The sequence below is a fragment of the Pelecanus crispus genome, chromosome 1, assembly GCF_030463565.1.
Source record: "Pelecanus crispus isolate bPelCri1 chromosome 1, bPelCri1.pri, whole genome shotgun sequence".
NCBI lineage: Eukaryota > Metazoa > Chordata > Aves > Pelecaniformes > Pelecanidae > Pelecanus > Pelecanus crispus.
The window spans coordinates 119509947-119530016 of NC_134643.1; the positions used below are offsets into that span (position 1 = coordinate 119509947).

Below are 20070 nucleotides of genomic sequence, written 5' to 3' on the forward strand. Positions count from 1 at the left end.
GCTGCTAAGCACATTTCAATTTTGATCTCCAGAAGGCGAGATAACATACAAATTAAGAGGTTCCAAACCAAATAGCAGCCATAAATCGTCTTGAAGCTCATCTCAGTTTTTATTCCTACAGCCTTTCTCCATAAGGACAAAAATGTCCAAAATGCATTAGCAATTATAACATTAGGTTTATTTTTGTTTTCAGTAAAGCACTGGTAAATTGTAAAAACTCTGTGCTTGACTGCAAAATGTCTTTGGCTAGTCCTATGCCTTATCAGCTCTCCTACCCTTTTATGCTGAATTTCACATACGGCAATCTTTGAGGCCTGTTTGATCTCTGTGAAGCACCTGGCATACCAATATCCATATTGAGGACAATGACAAAGGCAAAGCCTAGGCATCAGCGATCAATCTTTAGTTCCAGGGCAGCACTAACACAGGAAGCCGGGGGAGGCAGAAAACATGGTGGGTGTGTGAGTGGATGTGGGGAAAAAAACCAGTGCTATGAAACAGGGTCGATGTTCAAAGGTCAACATTAAGTATCCAATAACGGACTCCGATGTGCTCAGCACAGTGACTCCTATTTCCTACCTTACAAAGCAGAACAAAAAGCCATTCGCTCAAACATACATAAGTACTGCTTTTTGTTTTCCATGTCACTGCTATATTTAAACTCATCCTCAGAAGAGTGACGCACCTCTAAAGAAGGCAGGCAGGAAATTTTAAGACAGATGAATATACCTCTTTGGCAACGGTATGCCAGTGCAGGTGAGTTTCACACACATCCATCCTTTCCTGGTGAAGGAACTTGCACTTGTCTGGTACCAGAAGGGCATCACTCACAAACTCACCCACTGAAAGGAAAAAAAACCAACAAACACAAAAACCAAAAATGTTAATTTTGCTTCCAGTACCTCATCCTTTTAAACCGTTAGCTAGGCATAGGGCATATTTCATGAATGAGTGGCAGGGTCTGTTTGCAGCTTCTAAACAGTGCTTCCACTATCACCTTCTGCAAACTTTCATTTTAAAAGTACGTCCTGCCTTTGATCTCAGAGATGTATTAGATTATGAAAACTTTAGCGTAATACGCTAACTTCCATATATCCAGTGTGAAACTTGCAGGACCCATTGAAGACGTGTGTGGTGCAACATGAAGTCAGGAGTTGGTGGATCCAGCTCCTGGAAGGGGAGTGCAGGGATGGGGAGGGAAAATCACATTTTGCATCTCAGTAGCGGTAGGGAGCCAGTTTGAAGTGTTTTGAAATACTTTGTTTTTCCACACAAAACAAATCTGACACGAACACGTTGTTTCAAACAATTCAAGAGTATTTCTACTGAATTACAGCACTAACAGCAACACAGTCCACTTAGTTATTTTTGTTGATGCAGCCTCTTTATTGCAAGCTCATTTCATCAGCCAGATGAATTCAGGCTAGCCCAGAAGGTTGATGAGCAAGTGGAGCTCATCAGCCAGGGAACAAGATGATTCATGGATCACCTGAGTAGCTGCTCAGATTGAAGTGGGGAAAAAAGGCTCTTTACCAAGGACATAACTGACCAAAGAGATGGTACTGTCTCCAGCAGTAAGACTAAAATTTACAAGCTAATGAAATAAACAATGCTCACAGCTTCAGTACTAACGAATTAAGAAGAAACTCAGCTGATAAGTAACATGATTTATTAGACTAAAGTCACTGTAATTCTGTACAATTCTGGCATTGCAATTAAATAACCCCAAACCCCCTCAAAGATATTTTTTAAAGGAAAAATTACAGAGTACTTTTGAAAAGCCGATATACTGAACAGACACTGGATTGTGAAAGCACATGACTCAGCTGGCATAAATCATCAGCTCCCTGAATGCACATTTGCCTGTAACCTCCAAAAAACTACAGCCTGTGTGTGCTAAATGAACAAACCAAGGTGGCCCAATGCCTGCATGGATATAACAACAGGTTAATTAATCAAAAAGAGATGACTACAAGTTTGCTGTTCAGTAGAGGGTCGTCTCAGGGAGCTGATGAAGTGGCCCTTCAGGCTTGTAATTAAAAAGTCAGTTTTAAAAATAATCAACACCCAATGCATTGGGAGAAAGCAGAGTTCAGCAAATAGATGTATATACCTTTGCTAATCACCAAGACTTGTATTTCACATGAAATTCCTTGCTGTATTTCAGTGCTTTTGATCTGAAGCCTTTAAAAGCCAGTCAGTTAGTTTACTAGGGAAAAAAGGATTTTGTTATCTTTACCCTTCAGTGACATACTCTAATGCTTGCAAATTATTAACAGAAATGCCTTCTAGAGGTGTCCAAAATACACTTGCAAAAGTATTGAGTTAACACCCTTTTTGGTAACCCAAAACACAAAATCTGCAGCTTCTGTTAACAAAGTCTCTGCTCCCAGTGGTATCAGATCCAAATCTTGCACTGAAATTTGAATAAATTTGCACCTTGTTTTTAACTGTACTTGTAGGGGATCATCCTGCCACATACCCAAAGTCACTCAGAACATAAGTAATTGCTAATGCTTCAATTTAGCCGAGTACCTGAGCACTAAGCAAGCACAGGGGTGTTTTGCTGAAGACTCACAGCCTATGTTGACTTTGCTCTCCTAGGACATAGGACTTCATACAGAACTGTGGTTATACTATGCTGGCTGGTCAAGCATGCAGAACATTCAGAGCAGTCTTTATAGCAAACATATCTATAAAACAAAACCAAACAAATCCTGGAGTGCATTTTACTCCAGCGAACTAGATCAGACTGCAGAAGCTATGCACACAATCACGCATGCAACCCTGTGTCATCTCTCTGACTTCTGGCAACCCCTTCACGAAGCTATTCCATTCGCCCTAACACCCTGCAATGTTGTCAGAATACTGTGCGTGCAAAGTTAGAAGGCAATTAATGGTACTATACCTCACTGCGCGAAAAAATAAGCTTACATTATTTCAGCAAAAGTAACAAATACTGATGTATCACTGAGTTACAGCCACCAAATATAAAATGCAAAGCTATACATCAAAAGTTCTGGGGAACGCAACCTGGGCTGTAGCATCATTAACAGTATGTAATTTAAAAAAAAAAAAATTACTGTCTGATTATATCAACCAACATCTATCAAAATACTACAGAAATGTTAGACATTTTGATATAATTGAAAGTACAGTATTAGATTTGACTTTTATACACAGAATGTGCAAATTAGATCCCTTCAAAATAAGGTAACAGCACCCTCACGGTAAGCCAAATTCTCATTTCAAGTGAAGCTCCATTTTGAAATCAATTGCTGAATTTCACAGAAATAAACAATTCATTGGAACAAGCCCCCTCTGGTTTTCAGAAGGAAAGAAGGGTGGTTGTTTAATGTCACATCCCTTCATTATACAGAATTATAATGAATTATTTAGAGTTGTGAAAATCTGAGTAGTAGCAATCATTCACAACTTTGCATGTGATTTCTATTGCACTCAAGTCAATTTTTTACTACAAATGAGATTTAATTCTGCCCTTATTTACACACACAGAGCTCACACCCTGGAAACTTTTTTCATTCATTTTATTATAGTTATCACTGAAGTTGAAACGCAAAGCTTTGAATGTTTTTTCTGGTTTTGTTGTGTTTGGGTTTTGGTTGGGTTTCTGGGTTTTTCTGCACATTTTTTTGACTGATGGAGCATCCCAGCCCAGCACTGGTTGTAATTTCCACTGCCCAGTGCTTGGGATCACAACACACAATTCAATTCCAGAATTATTTTTCCTTCCAATACAGCAACACACCAACTTACACCACACCGGGCTGTCCTTGACACCCTGCCTGCGAGGCTCAAATTGAATGAGCATTTTCCCAGGCAGCAGCACTGCCTTAAAAGCCTCCCTGGCCCTGCGCCATCCCTACCAGCACCTCACCCACCTCCCGCAATGCCTTCCCCAGGGAAGCAATGGCTAAAACGCTACCACACCATGGACAGAGGGGTTTGCCAAATTTGTATCGAATCTGAACCAATGAGGGGTTGGTACTACCACCACCACTGGCACTACCTCTGTCAGGCTTACATTTACCATTTCCCCCTCCGCCCCCCCGTATTTTTCTGCCGCCTTCTGCTTCTCTTGTATTTTAAATACAGCAGTACATCTGTGCTCTGCTGAGGTCCTCTAATAATGAACCACAAAAGCACAATTTGTCTTTTGGTGAGCTCATAAATCACTAAACCCCCTCAAGTGATCCAACACACAAGTATAACAGCTACTTGTTTTCCAGGAGCTGCTTACCCACTCTTGCAGGGAAGGGCTGGACAAAACCAGATCTCTCTGGCTTGCGGGTTTCTGATCAGTCTGGAGAAAGGAGCCCTGTAGGGGAATTCTGGGCAGAGATCACATTACCGTGTTCAAAAAACCTACCCTGTGCCTACCATACATTTAGCTGAAGGCTGACAATCTGCTGCTCGCCCTTTTGAAAGTAAGTTGCTTGTTCGTAACTCAGACTGAGGTCTTTAACAGCAACGTTTAAGTTGCCGTACTCGTTGTCTGCACATCACTGGAACACGGATTGTGTCAACGTAGTAAGTCACAGTTTAATTTCATTTCACAAATTTAGGGTTTTTTCCTAATGTCAGTAATCCCCTTTCCTGATGCCCAATTCTCCATTACGTTTGTAGCGGACTTCCTCATATTGTCCCATCCTGGGGTATCACAACAGGGTAGTGGTTCACATTTTTCAAAGACAGTTTTGCCGGAGATTATGACACCACATTTTACTGTTAAATAATCCTACTTCACTCAAACACATCCTATTCTCTGAAAAACACTCTTGGAACAACAACAGATTTTGTGCTGTAAGACCAGAAGTTCTGGTTCAGAAACTTCATTTTTCGACCCAGGAAAGACATTAAGACTCAACCTCTAATAAAAGAATTAGAATTATAGTGAAAGCATCTAATCACACTCTCATTTAAATCCTCTCCAGGAAGAAAAAGGCTCAGCAAGCAGGCACACCTGTAAGAAGATGACCGCCCTATCTGTTCAAATTGCAGATACGATATCAGGGCAAAGTAATCCAAAATAAAAAGACTACACCCTGTGTGAGCCACAGTCCTGATCAGATTTTCCATCCGCTGCATAAAACAGATGGGATGTGAGGATCCATCCAACATTGCACAAACAGAGGCCAAAGATAAGATGATAAAGGTAATAAAACAAAATCCGTGACAAAACCAAGCACCTGCTATCAGATGGTTGCAGATGGTTAGGATCCCGACCAGAAAATAAGCATGTTCAAATTATGTTCAGAGGAGTACTTTCAAACAAAGCCTGTGCTAAATTTTGCATGAGGAAGCAGCACACATACTGAGGCTCTGGGACTCAAGGCTTCATTTTCCGTGTCACTGATGAGAACAAGACCTTGCTAAAATGAATTTACAAGCTCAAGTGCTTGCACCATACTTATCTGAGAACATTCAGAGAAACCGTGTCTCTTCCCTGTGACTTCCCATAGATTATCCCAAGCCCCCGCACCCTCGGCACAGCAGAGCAAGGAGCAGAGCACCCCTGCGCCTTTCCCCGTCCCGCTGCTGTGGGGCTTTGCTCTGCCCTGCTCCCTGGGCACAGCAGCTCAGCTCCCCGTAACACCTCTGCCAGCTCTTGTGCCTACCCAGGCACATTTGTTTATTACAGATTCCATTAAACAGACATTATTACATTTATATAAGCAGCCATGTAACTTTAGGTGCTTTTATTAATGGTGATGTTTATGTAAGTCTTCATGCATGACGCTTTCTCTTGTTTAGAGGTTGCTAATTACAGGGTAGCTGCAATCTGCATCAGAGTGCAAGCCAAACACACTGGTGTCAACTGATGTGCAGAGAAACACCACTTCATTGAAAATGCTTTTTCTTTTCTTCGTAAGCCCGGAAAAGCAGAGAAGATGCAAAGCAGCTAGAAACTTTAAAAATACATGTCATTTTTCAGCAAAATGAGTTAGTAAGCACAATTATCTAGCAACACACTGAACCAGTCACAGAGTACTTCAAGATTTTAGACTCAGTATCTGCAGATGAAGAGGGTGAGGCTACGCCTGTCAAACCTGGTTTGAAGGAAGGTTTGCTGCTGTGCCCAGCCCCTGGGGAGGGATTCCTGCCCCAGCCCACAGCGTGGCTCTCCTCTGAACTTGGGCACGAGTCATGTTCGGCCAGACTGTTAAATATCTTCAGTCTAGTTTAAAGGATTTTAACAACCTATAGCAAACAAAGGCTTTGTAGATTCTTCCGATTTCAAATTTAATTTTAAATGGAAGCTAAAAAGAAGCAACGTTTAGGAAGTATGTAAAAGGCCATGTAAAAAATAATCTCTACCTACACCGCTACCTCTGAAGGGCTACAAATATTAATACCAGTACTCAGTTGGGTATCAAATACCACCCCCTACTGCACCTCCTCCCCCAGTAACTTGTAAGCATTGACAGCAGCCTCGAACAATGCTGAACCCCCCAGGCGGTCGCTGGCAAAGGGCAGGCTGCGAAGGAGCTTGCACGCAAGGACTCCTGCGAGGACGCAGAGAGCCCGGTGCTGCACCGCACACCCTGCCAGCCTTAAAAGCTCGAAATCACCTCCCTCAACCCCATCCCAAACACCAAAGTTAGACACCTCTTCCTAAAACCCATTCACCAGCCAAGAGAAGGGCAAGGTCGTGCTGACAAAACACGACGTCTGTGTCCCAGCAGCTTGGATCGCCTGTGTTTTTCTGATGAGTAACAGGCTTAACTCCTGCCCATAAAACTGCCCCAAGAAGAGCTCTGTAATTAAACTGTCCCCGCTCCACCATTTTATCTATCTGTAACCTATGGCACGAATTTCAGTAAGAGACCCACGGCATGGCTGATGGACAGCAACGCAGACCCATATTTTAAGGGCAGGAGCGTAAGTGACAGCATGACCTGCGCAGCCATCTCTGGGGCATGAGGTAGGAACAGCTGCAGCTCTTCAGGCTTCCACGGGCTCGGCCAAAACCAACACTGACCCCATTAACACACCTCTGTATCAACCCTTTTGTCCTCATAAAGTTCCGAGAAGTTATTTCCCCATAACTATAGCTTTCTTCTATTATTGTTTTTTGAGAAAGACTATCCACTATGTTTTAAGCATCTAAAAGTAAGGCCAGTGATTCTCCAACAGACATTTTCATGGCATCAAAGCAAGTGCCTATTGCTTTAGTATTTCTTCTGCTTCAAAGAAGTCCTTGAATGCCTCTGTATTCCTGCTTTCAACCATACTTGAAAAGGTGGAGAGTACACCCACTAAGAAGTGTTTTATCATTCTGTTATTTAGCATACATAGCAACAAATACACCCTGATGCAGCAACTCTCAAGTAAACCACCTTCACTATTTGCAACATTTATCCATTTGTTAGACTACAAAAGGCAACAATTTCCAACGAGCACAGCTCTTCTATTAGATTAAAAAGTAACTGGTAATTCTAGCTGTACTACACCTTAGCATCTTGACACTCTTACAACAATTTTGAAAATTCATGACAATTAACGTACTTTTCACAAACACTGTGATGGCACACAATATATGACCATGCTAGGGACACAAGATCAAGGTAAAAGAAAACCCTCTGTAATGAACTCACTGACATCTGAATATCCCTATAAGTACCACAACAAAGGGTCCCAGTCTTGGTATATCACCTGTTCTACCATGATTTTTGTAAAGTCCAAATAACTCACACAAACCTCTGGAGTTAAAGGCCTAAATTCCTTTAGATATAATCCATCAAAGTACTTTTGTCCAGATGAAGTAATGAACTATACACCAAGAACTATACCTGTAAGTAATTCACAGTGTTTATTATGTCTTCATTTTCAGAAGATACTACACATCAAAAAGGATTATTCTCAAACCTTCTTCCTCCTTCCTCTGTAGCTCTTTGATCATAGACATAAATGGAATTTCTGCTCGCTTTGCTACTTTTTTGCCTGACTGCATTTTCTGATAAAATTGTCTTTCTCTCCAGACAGAACGCAAGCATCATTCAGATTTGATGCATTACGCCAATAACGGATACATTTGTTTACATGCAAAAAGATTCAAATACACATCATCACAGACTCTGGCATCTTTATAGACAAAGCATATAAACGTTCCTTAAAAGTCTGCAGCACCTCAACAGTTCATTGAAGCATTAAGTTCATTTAATTCTCTCCTTTTTTCCAATTACCTCCCCGATCTTCAGGGAAAAGTCTTGCTGGGAGTACAATAAGATGCCTTTTCTGTCCCTCTCTTGCCCATTAATGCAGTACAACAGAACTGTGCTAATGTCCATTACCCAAACATCATAGGTTATGTCACATGCTGGGATTCCTCCTCCTGCCCCATCTTCCTAAAGGCCCACAAAGCCAAAAAAGACCCTCCCAGAACTTGTTATCAGTGTGGCCAGCTGCAAAGGTCACCCCAAAAAGGCTATCTGAAAGGTTTCCCCTTCAGTTTGCTTTCTTTACGCACCAACCACCCACACTAGCAAACTTTCTTACCCTGCACCACACAAATCAAATTGCAGCCTCTCAAACATGATTTACTGAGAAACAGGCCCAAAAGCAGGCTGCGAAGTCACTCAGGAAGCTGAGAAACTTCAGGATTGAGTTGCTCTCCCTTCCAGTTCCTCAGTGCCCTGATTGCATCTCCAAAGCTTCTGCCACAAATGAGAGACTATTTGTTGCAGACACAGCCCCCTCCCTCCCAATTACATAATCCTGCCCAATTTCTTGGAAATGGTGAGTTAGGAAACAGCAGGAATCATCAAGTCTAGAGATGTCGCTCTGGATAGCTTCACTCCGTCCCATCTCAGTCACAGAGCTCCTACGTGATGCTGCCCAAGCAAAAATCTTTTCTCCTCCCCCCACGCCATGCTTAATTGCTTATTGTTTCCTTCCCCTCTCTTCTCCCCAACAGACTTTTCAGATTCACTTCTTGCTTTTCTCTCCACCATCGCAGTAGTCCCATTTGATAAATCTGTAACAGGACATGGTCAGCTGCTCTGGAGGGCTGGTGAGTGCATTGGGGACTGAAACCTAGCTGCGTACAGTGGAAAAAAAGATTACGAAGTGAAGGATGCCATCTGTGGGTGCTTGCCACAGGTCATTTGGTGGGGGGGTTTCAGTGGTTTTTGGAGCAGAGGAATTGTTTTTTGGGGATTCCAGGTCCCATCCTAAACTGACAACAACATGTCTAGCTAAAACAGATCTTCCACAGTGCTATAAAGAGAGCAGGGAATGAAAAGCTGTAAGGTGCTGGAAGCCACAGCAAGTTAGAAAAGACCACTTGATTCTGCATACAGCGTACCAGAGGGAACTACCAGGTTCCTCAAACAGGAAGACAGAATAATCCAAGAATTTATTGGAAATTGCTTGATCTACGGGAAACAGTCAGTAAAATTCACAGAAAGGAATAATCCTGAAAAAAAAAAAACAGTACTAGAAAACTCTAAGGAACAGATTTGAAATGTGAAAGGCTTAATGAGACCATTTTGTGAAGATTTAATAAGATTTTGTCAAAATTCCCCAAGCAAAATCCTGGGACAGTGAAAACTATTTCAAGTATCCTGGGCCACAACCAAGTAAGGAGAAAAAAAAAAAATCAGGAGGGATATAGGACAGTGGTACCTTCAAAGATAACAGCACTTTTACTCCACAAAAAACTATGTGTACTCAGGCTGTGTACACAGTACTGTCTGGAAGATGTAGTTATACGCCTGCCACCATTCTGTTTGAAAAGCATCCTGTCCCTGCGTAGCTTTTTACAGCAAGCTGCAGTAAAAGAGACACAGAAATGTTGCTCCTCAAAGCACTCACCACCTCAGTCTGGAAAGGAAGTGCAAGGGACAAGCGATTAGAGTATCTTGACCATCCATGCCCCCGAAAGTTGTTGTGGAAAACAAAACCTGAAGTGTTTTCTTCATAAATATTTCTTCTCCTTCAAAACAGTTGAATTCTTTTTCTTCCACACTGAAGCACACACATCCCTGTCAAGTACTTAGAGTGATGTGTGGGGTGTAGGGGTGCAAGGAATGGGAAATGAAAGGGAAAGAAAATCAAAAGATTTCTGAACCCCACTTCGTATGCTGAGGATTTCCTATTACCAGAATGGTACAGCAGAAACGGAAGGCTCAAGAGGAGGAAACAGGGACGCTACCCTGGCCTTACCATACATACGTGTTCTTGGTAAAGGACCACCTACCACCTCAGGAAAGGACCTATTTCATTCAGGACAGTAAAAGGTCATTGGTACACAGCTGAAACAGTCCTTATATCAGAATCATTGGTCCAGTGTTGAGATATTGTGAATGCAAAAACATTGGGGATACTAAGAAAAAGCCTTGGGTGGGAAGAATTATTTTGCTGAAATACATTCCTTTCATCATTTTCAGGCCTTTTTTTTAAATATAAAATGAATTTTCATTTTTTTGTGTGCATCTCAAAATATTGCCTCCTGCCTTGTAGTCTTCCGACTTTCCTGAGATTCCCTTTACTCCTTGTACTGATGTACTTCAGTCCTCTGCCAACGATGCATCTCTCCCATGACTGATGAGCTCCTTTACAGTTCTGCTCACATCACTGCCAGGTGGGACATGCAATAGTAGAACATGGCATGAGTCAAGCACCAAACAAATACCAAAATAGCCTGCTGAGGGAGAAGTTGCTTGCAGATCTTTGTCAAGTGCCCTTGGTTCCCATGGCAAGTGACAGAAACCAGCAGAGCTGCACTGGATACCACTAGGTCCCATCAACTGGTCCTCCAACTCCTGCCACTGGTGGGGGAACTGCCTGCCCCTACCATGCTCTAAATTCATGAGGAGAGCTGGAGACACATGTGCAGGGTACGTATTTGGCAATCACAACACGGAAAGAAGAATGGTAAGGAAAAGTTGAAGAGGTGTGATCTCCTCATTTAATGATACAGGATCAACGCATACCCTTCCCCAGACAAAGTACTTCTTAATTTACAGGAGCTTTTTAGTTTCAGGTGTGAGTGCTGGACCTCTTCAGGGCTATCTCTTGCACTGTAATGGAGTTTCCCCATCAACAAACACCAGTCAGCACTAGTTAGACAACAAATAAAGAGAAATCCCCCTTGTTCAGTTTTAACTGTTTTCAATCTGCATGTTAAATAGTTTACCTAACTAGGAAAGTCATTAACCATTCCCATGCTTGTTCAAGGTAACATTCACTCTTCTCTGTACTCAGTAAGATTTTAATGGAGTTTGTTTTCCAAAAATCCCAAAGAAGAACAAAAGCTAGCAGCTTTTAAAAACTAAAAACATTTCTAAGAACCTTTTCAGAAATTGTTAAAAGAAATTGCATACCATGATTTGATAAATAATGATGACTGATACTGCAGGACCCATTTTAAGGCTCTTCCTTATATTTAAATATAAATACCAAATATAATTTAATGATATTTCTCAAAAGCAGATACATTCCAAATCTTAAGGAATCATATCTATGTGAATCTTATTTTTCCCCCAGCTACCTTCAGGTTTTTACAAGCTGTAATATGGCTGAATTTCAAAACAGATTATGCTTCATAAATGTTACCAAATGCAGGAATTTTAACACTCCAGCTATTAACATCATGTTCTGCTGCTGCCAAGATGCACAACAAGCTGCATGTCGGTTGTTACTGATTCTGCTCCTTCTCTCACAGCAGGCAGCAGACATGTTTTGCAGCAAGACCTGCAAGTGCAAATCTCCAGCAGTTTAAAATTTCTTGCCTCCCTTCTGGCTGAAGTGACACTTAATGCACTTCATTACATAAGATGTACTTGGAAAATGGGCATACAGTAAAAAGTAATTGGATTAACTAATTCATTAATACCCTATGTATTCGTACTAGCAACTTGCTAAAGACACCAATCGAACTGCAAGATGGCACAAAGACAGGATGCTTGGAAACAATTCAGCACAACTCGGACCACTGTGCTTTGCATTATTATACGATGAGATGTTTCTCATGGGCAATTCCTAGTAATTGGGGTAAAGCATCGGGTATTAGGAGCAAGGCTAGAGAAGGCCCCACTAGTCACTGATGTCTAGAGGGAGTAATGACCATAAGCCTATAGGTAGGTGGAAAGAATGAAAATGCTACAGACACCTTTAAGGTTTGGCGACCAAAAGCCATTTCAAATGCTAGGATTCTAATGAGGAATATACCACATTTTAAACAGGGAAACGTTTACTTCAGTAAGATTTTGGTTTTGTGGGTTTTCTTCCTTTCCTAAGCACCTTCATACTGCATGTTTCTTTATAAAAATTTGGATTCTTTTTACTTCAGCAGTAATTTAATTCAGTTGTTGCGCTCTCTCTCTTCTGTCAAAGAACAGAAATTACTATGAAATCAAGTTCAGGCAGTAATTGTTTCTGCAATACCATCTTGTGCAAAGGCTCTGATGAGTGAATAAATACCTCCAAAAGCAGCAGTTGAAGATCAACTTAGCAGAAATAACTTGCTGATGATTATTAACAACCTAAGCAATCACTTGCCATAATACCGCTGAGCTGTGAATATTCTGTTTGCCAAGACCAAACTGCCACTCAAATTGTTATTGCCTGTGGGTGAAGGACTTTGCTGTATTACCAGCAACGCGGGAAAATAAGAAACCACTTTCAGGCTTGCAAAGTTTACAAGTAACCAGATTAACAACTACCTGACAAAACATGGTTTTGCTCTAGACAGATTAAAGCCTTTACTCATCTTGCAGGGAGGATGGCAGCTGGGATGGGACAGCTTGGGAGAAAGAGAAGAGCTGACTTGGGCATGGTAATTCAAGGAAGCTAATAAGCAGTCAGGTAGACTAAATGCAATGTTACATTCTGTGTTCAGTGAGCACCACTTTTTAGAAATAAAACACTAATTATAAGCAACGGATAACTGATAAACACTGTCATTTCTTCATGGAAGGACAGTTCTGAATGGCTAGTAAACCATGTTCTCAAGTATCAGGGCAATAGAGAACTCCCTGAAACTTTTCTACAGCTATCATACACTGGTTCTCCAAAGAAAGTCTTCATGGTCAGAAGCTTCAAGTTGTTTGATTTATAAACCAGATTCTGATACAAGGTTCAAAGCAAAACTTGACCAATCTGCATATCTTTGAGAGATTACGGAGACTGAGGGAGGTTCCTGATGTCTGGAGAAAGGCAGAAGCTGCAAGCACACTGCAAGAAAGATGCTTCGGGGAATTACAGGCCAGTCTGCCTCACTTCAGTTTCTGGGAAAATCGTGGATCAAGTCCTATTGAAACGCATTTCTGGGCACATGGAGATGATGATGATTTGCAACAGCCAAAACAGATTTAACAAAGGTAAATCATGCTTGATCAACTTGACTTGCCTTCTAGGATGAAATGACAAGATCTGTGAGTAAGAACAAAGATACCATCTACCATAATTTTAGCAAGGAATTCAACACCATCTCCCTCTCATGACATCTTTGTATCTACGTTGGGATGTTATGGTTTGAGCGGATGGACTACTCGTGAGGTGAAAAACTGACTGTGCTGTCAAGCTCAATAGGTAGCGGCTATTGTTGTACTCCACCTGGAAGGAAGTAATGAGTAGAATACCTCAGGGCTTCATTTTGACACTTTTGTTTAATGTATCAATGAATTATATGGAGGAGAAGACAGAACATACCATCAAAAAGTCTGCAGATGACCCCAAACTTGGGGGGGGTGGGGGGGGGCAGTCAATGCACTTGCAGGGGGACCTAGACAGGCTGGAGGAGTGAGCTGAAAGGAACCTCATAAAATTCAACAGGGACAAATGCCAAGTCCTAACCCTGGGAAGGACTAAGACCTGGGAATGATACAGGCTGGGGACAGGCAAACTGGGGTGCAGCTCTGCAAAAAAAGGCTCAGCTGGGGCCAACAGCAAGCTGAGCACAAGCCAGCAGTATGTCCTGACAGCAAAGATGGCCAACGGTGCCCTGGGCTATACAAACAGAAGCACATCCAGTAGACTGAGGGAAGTGATTAACCCCTTTTACTTGGCACTCATTAGATTGCACCTAGAAAACTCCGTCCAGTTTTGGGCATCCCAGTACAAGAAAGGTACTGATGAACTGGAATGAGTTCAACAGAGGACGGTCAAGGGGGCTGGAGAACTTGGCCTATGATGAGAGACTGAGGAAGCAGGGCTTGTTCAGCCTGAAGAAGAAATGGCTTCAAGGGAGCTAATACCTGCCTGCTCATACCTATGGAAACATCATCAAGACAACAGTGAGCTGCTTCACAGCACTGCAAGAAGAGAGAGTGGCCACAGTTTGAAACAGGAGAGGTTCCTACCAGATATGGGGGAGCAAAATCACAAGGATAATTAAGCATAGGGAAAAAGCTGCCAGGAGAGGCTGTAGAATCTCTTGTCCTTGTAGGTTTTCAAGACCACACCAGACAAAGCCCTGAGTAACCAGTCAAAATTCAGTATCAGCCCTGCCTCGAGCAGCAAATTGGACTCAGGAACTCCAGAGGTCCCTTACAACATGAGTAACCCCATGATTCTATCCATCCCTTAAGTCTTCTCCACCTCCCCATATGCTAGCAAACAAAACCAGAAGTTGCAACAATCCTTAACTTCATTCCAGTCACACTGGCTTTCAAAACATCATTATTCTGTATACTTCATGTCACCTACTGTTTGGGTTTTTGAAGTTGTTGCAAACTACAGTATGATCAAGAAAGTGGTGCCTTGCCTAGTTCACAGGCACCTTTGCATACTCTGTATGATCACAGAAGATTAACTGAATAGCTTGGTTTTCTGTTATCTATCCCAAACAAGGGTGATAGCTGAGTCAACGTTATGGACAGACAAAATGTGAGGCACACTCTCAATGTCACACGCTGCGGTCTCCCATTCACAGAACAGGTTTCTCACATCACCTTCTGCTGGCTAATGTGGAAGACAGTACACTAGATTGGACAAATCACCTGCCTTACTAGATATACAAATTTTTTGGACCCGCTCCAGACATGAGAAAATAGTTTTTAAAAAAAAAACAATGAAAATGCGATTTCTGACTTCTAACATTAAACACACTGACAAGGGAAAGGGTACAGGTTCACCAAGATCCAACTCTCCATGCGCCACTTGAAGGACAGGATGTGAAAGTAATGACTGCTACTAATGATGGGGCTAAGTTGCTCTGATTAAATAAAAGGCAAAAGCTCTGTATTGTCACTCACCCTCCCATGAGGGTGCCCAATAACCCAGAAATCACTGTAGCTTCTATCTACAAAACCCCCCTACTTTATAACAAAACTCTTCCTCTCCAGTTGTCATTGCAAGAATTAAACTCAGTGAACACAGCAGTAGTTACCAAGAGCTGGTAGAAGATGGTCATATTTTATCAAGTGATTAATTCCAACCTCTTTTATTTATTTTCTCTTCCTCGAACATATGAGTCGTGGACAGAAACCAAGTCAAGATTAACATGCAAGATCATGTTCTATTGAGAACTGAATCCTGTCCTCAAGGATTAATATAAACAGTATGTTACGTACAAATACTGAGGGCAATATCATAAAATAATATTTCCTATTTGTACAGACCTTATGCTACAGAAACACCACCTAGTATCTAAGGCTAATCCACAGTATAAGAATGTAATTTTTTTTTTTTTTGTAATTCAAATACCTTGTATCACATCAACAGATAAAAAAAATTGAGAGGGTAAATGGATTTTAGAGTAAGACGAGCAACAGTAAGGAAGACATTAAACTCAACAAGAACAGTAAATATATCATATTGTAGGCCAACAGCAAGGATGACCAAATTAGATTGAATAAATCAGGACTAACCACTGGAATGGAACATTTTGTAATGCATCTGAAAGGTCTATAAAAGCTTATTTTTTAAAACTAAATCCTCTGCAGATTTTTTGCCCCTAGTCAAAAGTGTCTAGCTGAACCACCACTGAAAGAAAATTTAAGGGCAAAGCATCTGTCCTAGGTGTGTAAGACAACACAAGAATGATATTAAAGAAATCAAAGTCAGTACATTATATATTTTTATATGTATGTTTGACAATGTATATATAAATATATGAGCTGAAATGCATCTTGCAACACAGAGAGAATTCTAAGCCGGCCAAATTGTTCCATGGGCAGTGCTCAGGAGAATACAAATTCCATTAGGACGGAGTTACACATGACACCAGGAAGGAGACAGGTTTGAAGAACACGTTAGTAATTGGTCAGGAACAAAAATTTTCACAGCAGTAAATGAAAATTGATATTACTCTGTGCAGTTCCTCCAATGTCGGCAGCAAGGCAGCATTCCAGATACCTCACTAGCCCATGCCGGTAACTAAAAATGGAGAATATACACAAAAGAGTGCACCAGTACAACGTCCGCTGGTGGTGCTGCCTCTTCCCACACACGTGCCTCTGCTCTAACTGCCCAGGAAGCTGATCCCGTATCTCAATGCTCCTCTTAAAGTCCAGCAGAGGAGACACCTTGTCAATATACTCATAACATATTCGGGCCAGGACTGGCCAAACAGGACAGCAAGTGCCTCCTTGCTTGCTTGCTTTTGAAGTCAAATCGCTAACAGGAAAATCTTCACCTAAATAGGATTTAATTATTCAGATAAGAATTTTGTACACACTGTCATGGTTAAAACCTCTTTTTCTTAGATAAATTGCTCGGACACTATTGTCTAACCAAGGCTTCAGACCACGGCGCCTCATATGTGAAAGAGGTTAAGGTGGGCCCCCCTCAGAGGGGTCTGCTGGAGCACGGAAGGTGCTCAAGCACTTCCTGCAGCATGGCCGTTCTCACTCAGAAATCTGAACCTGCCACGTCAGAGAAAAGGGTCGAGTGAACTGACATCCTCGTTCAGCAAAATAAGCACTTTGCTTTAAGCAGCACTTCAGAAAATAAGTTTTGCCAAATGAGAGGCAACATCACCGAGTTCTTCAGCAGGTTTTTCCCCATAGGTGCTATTTCACCCCATTTAATCCCCAGCTATAGTCATCAAGTGATAAATAGAAATCTTGAGAGAATAATGGCAAATTCTACTTAAAAAAAAAGAAAAGAAAAACTGGAAGAGGGGAGGGGGACAAAGGGAAAGAGGTGGCACCTCAAAGCACTTGGGAAGCTGAGAAAGGCATCCTCCCACTTCTCTGGTGCCCTTAACTAAACTAGCTGGCCTCCGCAGAGCACATGCTATTTTAGAGCACATTTTTTTTAAGAGCTTTACCTCTGATAATGTACAAAAACCTACTGTAAATTCATTCTGTTGTAACAGACCAGATAACAGTAATTGTACACAGCCAACTGCTCATACATAATAAAAATGGCATTAGAGTTTAACTTGAAATTACACCTTCAATTTTTATTAGCATTTAGAAGTTACTCCTGAAACACCTTGACATAAGAGACATTATGTAAATTATGAGGGCAGTTACATAACTGAAAACTGAAATAAAACTTTACAGCTGCCTATCATTTTAGAGAGGTTAACAAAAAGGGAAGAGATATGAGACTTCAGTATTACTATGCCAAATTAGCTTGGGGGATCATTGTTAGTTAATAAAGGAGAACAAATAAAGTACTAAAAAGGTTCTGCGTAGGCTACAGAAAAAAAAATGTTAGATTAAGATTCAATCAAGTTCGAATCTGAAAACCTTGTTTCCCACACTAACTGAGAACAAAGTGACTTATCAAAATATTTATGATTTACTGAACAGAGCAAAAGGGCACGCGGAGGGGAAGTTCACACTGTAACTAGACTGAAGTTTGACTGGTTTTTTTTTTCCAAAATCTGAAACAGGAAAAGAAACATGAAAGATTTACCACTTCAGTGTTCTACAACCACAGTACAATGATGACTGTGAATTCCACATGCTATGTTTTTCTATTTTCAAAGTCAACCCAGTATTTAAGAGTATAAAACCCAAGACAACTAGCAAAAAACACTCTGGGTACCCAATGCTTCATGGGCCACTGGTGAGCATGGGAGCTTGTGTTTTCAAAAAACTGTGAATACTGTAAATGTTTTAGATTAGTTTAGGCCAATCTAGGTCAGTGTTTCTTTCAAAAAAGGGTGGCTCCATGCTCTCTTCTCCCTCAGCTGCACCCCCCAGCCTGGTCTCCTGCCAGCATTACCACATCTGAGACCATGCCATCAGCAAGACCAGAGACCTGGGGTTTGAGACACCCCTTACTGAAAGGCAATTTTGGGATTACTTATTTAGTTGGCTCAGCTCACATTTCACCAGAACTGTTTGCCAACTGATCTCTTCTGAAGTGAGATGAGCCGCAAGAGGAAGGCTGGAGGACATGCAGCAGAAAGACAAACCCAGACCCATCAACCTCTGAATGCTTCCTCCAACTCTGGCTCCAGCAAAGCATTCATAGACAGCTATTGGCTTCCCTATGGCAGTGCAGGCATCATCTTTATCTGATGGAAATCCTGCCCAGAAGTCTTCATTTCTTTGCAGACTGAAGAAAAATTACGTAATTCAATTCAAGCTTAGCTAGACTATGAAACAGATGTAACAAAAATTGTCTGGTACACAGGGAGCCAAATTTGAGGTCAATTACAGAACTTATAAGGGATTTCACTCTAAGAAGGAAATATTCCTGAAGGTTGCTCTCCAAAAAGAAAACTACACACACACAAAAAGTCCATGGTATGCAAAAAGAAGGAGTTTGCCTATCACGTATTTAGTACAGACTGAATAAATGAATCCCAGAAAACAGGTAAAAGCTCCAGATGTAGACTCAGGTGCATGCTGTTGATCATTCCTCATTTGTACTGTAAGGTGAAGTATGGGCTTTTCAGTCATAGGGCAGGATGTTCCTGTGTTAAGTATCATAAAAACAGTAAGACAGCCCTTTTCCCAAAGGGTATGTAAACTGTTGGGTGGACTGGTTCCAAACAGCTGTAGTCACAGGGAACTAAATCATAAATAATCAATAACCTTGTCACAAATTAAGAACAGTCACGATGGGAACAGAATGACTTGACAAAATAACAGATAGTCAGAAATTGCGTACTAGGTTAAACTATAATAAAAAGGTATGAAAACACATCATATATAAGACCAGCTCAATGAAGAACAGCTAAGGGAAAAACTAAAATAAAAACCAGTCTCCTTCAAAGCAGGGAGGATCAGACTTCCTCAGAAGCAGACACTGCTTACGTATTCACCCGAGTACCTTCTGAAAAAAGAAGCAGAAGCCGGTATTACTACAGAGCCAAAATTAATTTGTGTTACCAAAATTAACTTTGATATCAAGTTGTTATGATTCAATTTTCTGTTGACCTAGTTGCAAAGATCTAATAGAAAAAAATAGGCTAATTTAAATATTTTACACATCAAGAACTTACTGACAAAGCCACCGGGAGTTAAAGATCAAACATATTAACGCAGAAAGTAAATAATTTCCAATAATCATGATCCTCATTTACTATCCCTAGCACAGGTTTTTGCTATCTTTCAGCATTTCAAACTGAACAATTAGGAAGCATTTTTAATGGCCAGGTTAAGTACATCAGCTTGAGTACAGAACTAAGATACAACTCTTACCCACCAATTCTGCAGCTTTTAGGTACATACAAAAAAATCCTGGGTGGAAAACAACAAATAAAATTCAGCAGGTTAAGAAGAAAGGTTATGACTAGAATTTTTTTTTTTTGTTTGGAAGCACACTCATATGTTTTACTAAAACTAAAGTACTCTGTATTACCTTCAGGTTCACACATTTAACTGGAACAAATTCCCCTTTAAGTTCCCTTAGTGATCATCAGGAATAGTTTCCACGTGATTCTGAACATACTAAAAAACCCACAAAAATCCACAGCGAAAGCAAAATGTGGAACTGCTCATACTGTTCACTAATACAGATGAAACCACTCATGAGAAAAGACTATACTGTAATCAGTAAATCAGCAGCAATTCTTCAAGCTAATGAAGTATTAAAGCTATTAGCTTTATTTTTGTTAACAAGTAGGCTGTGGGTATTATTAAGTATTATGCCGGTATGATCTACACATAAATAGATCAAGTCTAGGAAGTTTAAAAC

The 20070-nt window shown here is 41.0% G+C and overlaps 1 protein-coding gene across 11 annotated transcripts in view; it reads right to left on the reverse strand.

The window, feature by feature from the left end:
• Nucleotides 1-20070, reverse strand: part of APP (amyloid beta precursor protein) — a 190244-nt gene that overhangs the window by 121491 nt on the left and 48683 nt on the right. For all 11 annotated transcript variants that reach the window (XM_075728035.1, XM_075728033.1, XM_075728027.1 and 8 more), the window contains exon 3: nucleotides 730-842. In XM_075728035.1, coding sequence (XP_075584150.1) covers nucleotides 730-842 — 113 coding nt within the window. The remainder of the gene's footprint in view (nucleotides 1-729; nucleotides 843-20070) is intronic.